Source organism: Montipora capricornis, chromosome 4, assembly GCF_036669925.1.
Source record: "Montipora capricornis isolate CH-2021 chromosome 4, ASM3666992v2, whole genome shotgun sequence".
In the NCBI taxonomy this organism is placed as follows: Eukaryota; Metazoa; Cnidaria; class Anthozoa; order Scleractinia; family Acroporidae; genus Montipora; species Montipora capricornis.
The window spans coordinates 11463159-11470658 of record NC_090886.1 but is presented as its reverse complement, the minus strand read 5'-3'; the positions used below and the strand labels follow the sequence as shown (position 1 = coordinate 11470658).

Here is a 7500-nt window from a genome sequence, read left to right as displayed (position 1 = left end):
TCTTCTCATCAAAATCAACTCCAAGCTCATCCCAAAAAGGTTTAAAAGGATTTCCATCCTTATCAGAAAAGAATGCAAGATTAATTATTCACTTTTCATAGTAGAAACAATAGTGAAGAAAAAAATGTGAGTATTCTTGGGTTTCACTCACGTGATCAACAGCCATGTTTTTCAACAAAAACAAAAGAAGACGTTAGCATAATAATAGCTTTCAATTCCCGGAGGATTGGATCGGGACACCAACATGGCCACCATTTCATTGTTTGGGGACACCAACATGGCGGCCGTGACGTCATGTGAAATCCAAGAATTCCCATAGCATACAGTGTAGTGTCCACCATTTCTAAGCTGTCAGTAACTGACTTTTCATGGATGATGATCTTGATGACAATGCTTACAATGTCGATGATGATAAATGATAATTACCGGGTATGAATATCTACAGGATTATAACAATCATAAATTTGACGATGACAGAGTGATCATAGTACTTTCTGTGCTCAGCACTCTGTCTTGCACAGCTGATACTGAAGGGCCTTTGGAAAAGCCAGAATCCAGAAACGGAACCGGAACCAGAACCAGAATTGGTTCTTCTGTTGTTCTCCCATCCCCTTCTCCTTCCCCTTCGAATGTCTGCCACACAGGCCAGTGCTCACCACACCCATACTGAGGTGCAAGGGAGATAGTTCAAAGAAATTGGGTGGACAGTATATTTCTTCCTCTTGATTTTAGTGTACAGGAGGTGAAGTGCATGCAGCATCTTGCTGTTCTCTATGTTGTGACGAGATAATTTTATTTCATCACAAGAAAAAATTAATATCAAGTGCACAGCTGCAAAGCCCTGATGACCCTCAATGTAAAAGCTTAACAAAACCATTGACCTTTCTTCAAACACACAAGGTATTATTGCTTTGTATTCCTTCCTACCTTCATCCTACACTGTGCACTAGACCCTGGGGGTAGCCAGCAGTAGCCATGCCTCTTTCCTTTAGGCCAATGTGAAGGTGCTAAGTGCTTCATAAAATCTTCTGCCAGAATCACTCGGTGGTAGGACCGCAGGGGCTTAACTTGAAAAAAATCAGAGAAAGGAATATTTTTCTGTTGGAAAAGCAGCAAGAGAATTAATTATAAAATGACTTAATGAACAGATCCAATTTACGGCAGATAATTTACTCAACAATTTTGCCATCATTGTAGGTGATAGCTAGAGTAATAAAGTAATGAACCCTGATTTAATAGTGCCCAGAAAATGGAGAATTTTATTTCAAAGACTAAGTGTAAGTTCAGCTGTATAATGGTTCCTTTTTGTTTGCTTTACTTCAAAGAGGCTCAGGAGTATTAATTTTATAGTTTGTTTTATGGAGCACATGCTAAAGTTCATTGAATGGGATTCCATTCAGTTACTGCCAAACCTGTCAAATGTGGCCCGCACACAGCCAGACATGTAACTCGGAACCTAGGTCAAAACCTACACATAGTCCGTGTGTGCAACAGCTCCCAAAAGCTTGTTCTGATATCTCACAGTTAACAGGGATTTCAGTACCCCTGTCTGATTGGCTAGAATTTTATGCACTCTGTAATTGGACATTTAGTCACTTAACAAATCACGCAATCCTTTCAATGCAAGGTTGAAAAGCGAGTTCAAAGCCCTAAAAGATCAGTTTTAAATTGATTGTCTCCTATCTGAGCAGGAAAACTCACTGTGGGAATTTCTTGTATGTAGACTGAAATACATTGTACATTTGCCACTGCGGCAATCCAAAACGTGTGAACACTAGAAATATTTATGAAATCTTATTGTATTTTAAGTAAAAAGCCAATGTAGCACGAGAAAACTTAACCGCAACCAGTAACGGTAATTAGTAAATGTGGTTTCATGTCGCTTCTGATTGGTTGCTACATGCGATGGGAAATGTCAAAATGAAATTAACGTGTTGACGGTTTTTTGGATCCGCATGTGCTAATTGGCAGATCTCTTGATTTCTATTTGTTTGCAATCCATCGCAAAGACAAATTCAAACTCTCAATTTTGCCGAGTGTGTTGAACTGTTCCCATCACTTCGCAAGCAATAACCTTTCATTATTATTTTCTAAAATGCAATGACATAAATTGAAATAAACAAAATGATTAAACATTGCCTTTTCAGTTGTTGAAATGCAAATCACTTTTTCTGTCATGCAAATAACGGATGCTTGCCTTGTCAAATAAGTAAACACCGAATCTATCCAATCCGAAAAGGATACAGAAATCCCTGTTAACTCTGAAGAAGCTTTTCGGAGCCGTTGCGCAGATGACTGTACTTGTGGTTTAGTCTGTCTGCGATGCGCGCTTAGTTAAATGCACTTAAAATATTTTTTATGTAGCAGCATGTTTAGGGTGCAAATTCCAGGACACTTCATGCAGCCAACTGCAATTCCACCCACATGTGTCCAGAAAGGCACATAATTAGATAAATTGTACACTGTCCGGTGGTCCAATTTGGACAAAAAGTGTAGACCACATGTACTTCACTCAGAGAAGTCAGATACTTTTTCTGTAAATTAAAATAATTAATAGACAGCTTCTCTCAAACCTAAGATTAAAACTACTTTTGACAATGACCACATGAAGGTGGCATTTTGGAGTGTTCTTTATTTATTTAAAAATGGCTTGTCCACAGACACCCTCAGAAAAAGGGGCCCTTGATACAGCCGATTACTCTTCTACTCAAAGCAGCCAACAAAATTCACATTTTATGGAAACCTCTTATTCACTTACATATGTCCTCCATGGTGGAAGAATAAGTGTCCTATCAAGAGCCTTGGCAAATGCTATTGCTCCTAGAAAATGTTCTGCTTGGTTTCCAAATCGTCCTGTAATGTGTAGCACAGTTTGATCACTATAATGCATCAGAACTTACTCATTAGGTCAATCTTTTACTCTGGCAGTAATGATCAGAAAAAAAATTCATTTTTGGTTTGGTTGTCATACGTCACCAGGAAACATCATCAATGAGACGCCTTTGAACAAGGTATCAGCCACAGCACAGGCCAGACACCAGTTGTTAATAGCAGGTTAATTTTAACCACGGTGACCTTAAATTAATAATATACATGAAAAAATTACTTGATTCTGATTGGCTGACAGTAGTGCAGTTTAAGTGCAACACAGTGCAAAAACTGTAATACACCAGTGCAAAAAGTGCAATACCAGTGCAAATTACACATCGAAATTCTGGATTATGATTGGCTAATAAACAATAGGGTTTGATCAGAACCAATCAAATATTTTGTTTTCAAATCAAGCGCGTGCCCTGGATGGCACAATTATGATGCAATTTTTCCCTGATTGCGCATGTGATACGCGTGCGTTTCTTCTGCTTAACCATCTCGAATTTTTTCATGTATTATATTATTAATAAATAATCACATGATTTTTCTCGTGCAATTTGGAATAAATAAGCACATGTAAATTTTTTCAAAGACTACAAATTGCACTGTCTCGCCCTACGGGCTCGTGCAATTTTGGTCGTCTTTAAAAAGATTTACTCGTGCCTATTTATTCCAAATTGCACTCGAAAATTTATCAAGTGATTACTTATACACACTATGAAAATAAACTCCACTTAAACATTGGTTTTCGTACATGCCTTCCATGACCATGATGTTCTGGACAAGTTCTGGCCTCAGTTGTCCAAATGCCAGTAATATGTAAGTATCAGAGAAAGTCATCACCTCAGTTATGAAGCAACTTGTGCAGTTGGGAAAAAAGCGTGAAAAAATCTTGGCTTAATGTGGCTTGAACCGGTTTCACCACTTTGAGGGACATTCTTATTTGAAGGGTTATAACTAAAACACTGTATCACGTAACAGCAATGTTATGGTTGCATGTGAAACACCAATTATTGTTTAACAAAATCACCCGCTATTGTGACAATAATAGGTTACCATGGCAACATGAAAGCTATCCAAATATTTCACCTCAATATTTTTTGTTCGCCTAATGTAGAACAACAGCGCGATTCATTATGTAAGCATAGGCAGGGGTGATCTTTTCAAAAGTTATTCTCATGTGTGAAGATATCAAAAGCTCACCTTGTATTTCATTGGTGTTTAGATGATAAAATTTAATCCAGTGGATAAGTCACTATCCAACAGCTTCAATCTGTGCAAGGATTTCAGTACTTGCGCAATCATGTAACCATGAGTAAATTGCACAGTCTAAGTAAATGTAAGTAAAAGGCCTGTGGGAAAACCTTTAAGAGTCAATGTTTAACGTGGACTTAATCTTTATAGTGTGGATTGTTGTTTATCCATTGGATAAAGTTAGCTAGCCTTTGAAAGTTTGATCTACAACTGGGGCTAAAATAAAGGCCACACATGCAAAACAACTCATGCAGGAGAAAGACACCTACAAGTGACATTATCATATGTAGAGTCTGGCTACGGATTTATATCGCTCATAACAAAATGAAAAACTGACGGCATGGAAGTTTGTTATTAAAATTAGATTAGGCTTGGCTTGCTTTGACTTAACAAGAGAAATTCCATTTATGATCCAACCCTGGGATATATAGAGTAACGTTCGTATGCCTTGGCTTTTTTGTCGGAGCCCTTCGAAACTCCTTTCCTACCCTTCTCTTGTTTAGTCCCAATCGTATTGAGACGGACCTCATCTATAGGCTGGGGGAAGGGGGGTGTGTTCTTTGGATCACAAATGGAACTTCAACAGCGTCAATCTTACCCATACAAGGACAATAAAAAACATAGCCTCGAGGATCCCATTTGATATCCGGCGGAACTCTTTCAATTTCCGAGGTTAACGCTCGATTTAAAAGCGGAAATAGAAAGGAAAAATACAGAAGTAAATGAAGAAGGTTCGAATTCATTTTGGTACTGAAACACAACTAAGACTAATTCAAAATTTGACAGCTGAATCAATAGTTTGGAATAGTTTGGTATATGCCGCTGACAGATCGCGGAAGACAGTGTCCCGGATGATTTCCAATATGGCGGATCGTTGCAATGGCGGTTCTTTTAAAAATACTTCGCTCAACGCGCTCATGATCGATCACAAAAGAAAAGTAAGGAGACAGTCTCAGGTATTTCACGCCTTTTACTTCATCTCGTTGGTTGTGAGAATTGGGTACAGCTCTTGAGTGTGGAAAAATATCGATGGTTTGTGAAAAGCAAACCGAGTTTGATCGAGGTTAGTTTTTTTTGGTCAGTTTAGGTCTGAGGTTCGCAGTGGGGAAAGGTTTTTGTTTTCCCAATTTAAGTGTACAGTTTATCCTTAGTCTTCAGTTTATCCCACCTGCAGAGCTCTCAAGTCGTAAAGTTTCCAAAGCGTGAGATGCTTGTTGGAGATTGCACCAAAGGCGCAATTGTCCTGTGTTTCTTGTGCCGGAGGCGCCACACAACTCTAATGGGGAATCAGATCGCTGGAAATGCACCTTCGAATCCGCCATTTTGTTTCTTTCATGCTGCTTGCTAAGAGAGCCCATGTTATTATGGTCAGCCAGAGCTAAAACATCGGCCTATAATTCATATATTAACGGATGAAAGTCCACCCTGCTAGCAGAGCCAGTCTTTTGCTTGCTCGATTTTGGCGTTCTCGAGAAAAACTCTGTAGTATCCGTTCCTCCGCACGCAGTGCCAGCCTACGTTGTGTCACGTGATGTTGCATTAAATCAGTTTTTCTAACCAACATGGTGTGTATTCACTGATCTAATGACGATCTTACATTTGGCGACGAGGATGGCGGATTACAAGAAGAAAACCAGAAGCAGCGAAGAGAAAGTCAGCGTAATCAACGGCTAAGACCTCAAAGCACTTAAGCGACGAATAATTTAGACGAAAGAAGAAGAAAAGAAAGCAAGAAACGCCGAAGCGAACTCGCGAAGAGACCACGTGCGCAATAAGAAATCATGCCAGTTACGCCAGGCCAAGAAGGAGCCGAAGGACGCGCGCTGAACCCGACAGAGAAAAGAGTACTCAGCGTTGGAAAATCGCTAAAGATAGAGCCATTTAAGATTCCAGAAAATTCCCTGGAAGTTGGACGCGCATGGAGAGAATGGATTAAAGACTTTGAGGACGAAACATCGTATTTCGAAATCACAGAAATAAGAGACCGCGTGAACGTCTTTAAGATTTACGGTGGCAAAGAAATCAAGAAACTCGCACGTAACTTACCAGAGACGACCAGACGACCAGAGACAGCGCCAGTGGTCGGAGACGATGATTACAAGAAGCTGAAAAGAAAGCTAAACAACCATTTCTTACCAAAAAGAACAAAAAAGGTTCACGTTTAACAAGCAAAAACAAATCGCAGGAGAGAGTGTTGTGACATACTCGGCGCGACTGCGCAAAAAATCAAAGGATTGCGAGTTCGGTGAGCAAACAGATGACAGAATACTGGAACACTTGATACAAACCATCAAGGACAGCGAGCTCGTTAAAAGAAGCACTCAGAAGAAATGGAACCCCGATCAGTTCCTTGAGGAAGCAAGCCAAAGAGAAGATATCAACCAGCAAGTCAAAGATATGAAAGAAGATTTCAAGATATCGAAAGTCGGGCATGAGTCAGAGGATTTTTCGCCGAAGAGTGGCAAGTGGGGCAGACGAAGAAACTCGAAGAGGAAACTGCCGCGACCTCCCGGAAAACGAGACCACAAGAAGGAAGAGAAAAAGAAAGGCAAAAGCTGTGGTTACTGTGGAAAGACAGGAGCACACCCTCCAGGCCGAAACTGCCCAGCATACGGACAACAGTGTTTAAAGTGTGGCAAGTACAACCATTATGCATCATGTTGTAGAACCAGTGCCCAACCTCAAGAGGGATCTAAGGAGACCAAGAGAGAGCGAGTCAAGGAAACAACACAGGCTTAGGAGAAAAGCAGTAACTCGGATGATGATTACATCTACCTTCAGGAGACAACACAACACATACACCGAGTGAAGAAGATAAGATCAGGTCCAAACCAAGACACCATACTAATCCGTATCGGAGACATTGATGCTTTCGTTGAACCAGATAGTGGAGCAAGCGCAAATGTGATGGATGAATATCAATGTAAGGCCCTCAAGCACAGATAACAAGAAATTAAGGAACTTGAGCCCAGCAGAGACACACTGAAGACACTTCAATCTAATCTAACAGTCAAAGGCGAATTCACTGCCACATTGCGGAACAAGAACCGAGGCATACAGAGCAAGTTCTTAGAGATCCAAGGGAAGATGGACTGTCCCCCACACCTAAGTAAAAGCACACTGTTGAAACTTGGAATGCTCAAAATCGATCGAGAAGGAACACTTAAAGAAACCGATGAACTGAGAATCAAAACTGTGAAAACACCAGATGACGGCATCGAAACAGTACTGAGCAACCAGGGGGATGTAGTATCCGTTCCTCCGCACGCAGTGCCAACCTACGTTGTATCACGTGATATTACATTAAATCATTTTTTCTAACCAACATGGCGTGTATTCACGGACGATCTTACAGACTTTGCATGAATCGAATAA

The 7500-nt window shown here is 40.3% G+C and overlaps 1 protein-coding gene across 4 annotated transcripts in view; it reads right to left on the bottom strand.

The window, feature by feature from the left end:
* The window catches only part of LOC138045528 (GDP-fucose protein O-fucosyltransferase 1-like), a 43098-nt gene that overhangs the window by 5025 nt on the left and 30573 nt on the right, over positions 1–7500 (bottom strand). The window contains exons 2-5 of one of the 4 annotated variants that reach the window (XM_068892069.1): positions 4724–4883; positions 2759–2879; positions 928–1098; positions 1–58 (exon numbers count right to left, since the gene is read on the bottom strand). The exon at positions 1–58 is cut by the window's left edge and continues 61 nt beyond it. In XM_068892069.1, coding sequence (XP_068748170.1) covers positions 1–58; positions 928–1098; positions 2759–2879; positions 4724–4764 — 391 coding nt within the window. In that variant the 5' untranslated portion in view covers positions 4765–4883. Of the gene's footprint in view, positions 59–927; positions 1099–2758; positions 2880–4546; positions 4703–4723; positions 4904–7500 lie in introns of those variants that run through there. The other 3 variants (XM_068892066.1, XM_068892068.1, XM_068892067.1) reach the window with 3 other exon arrangements.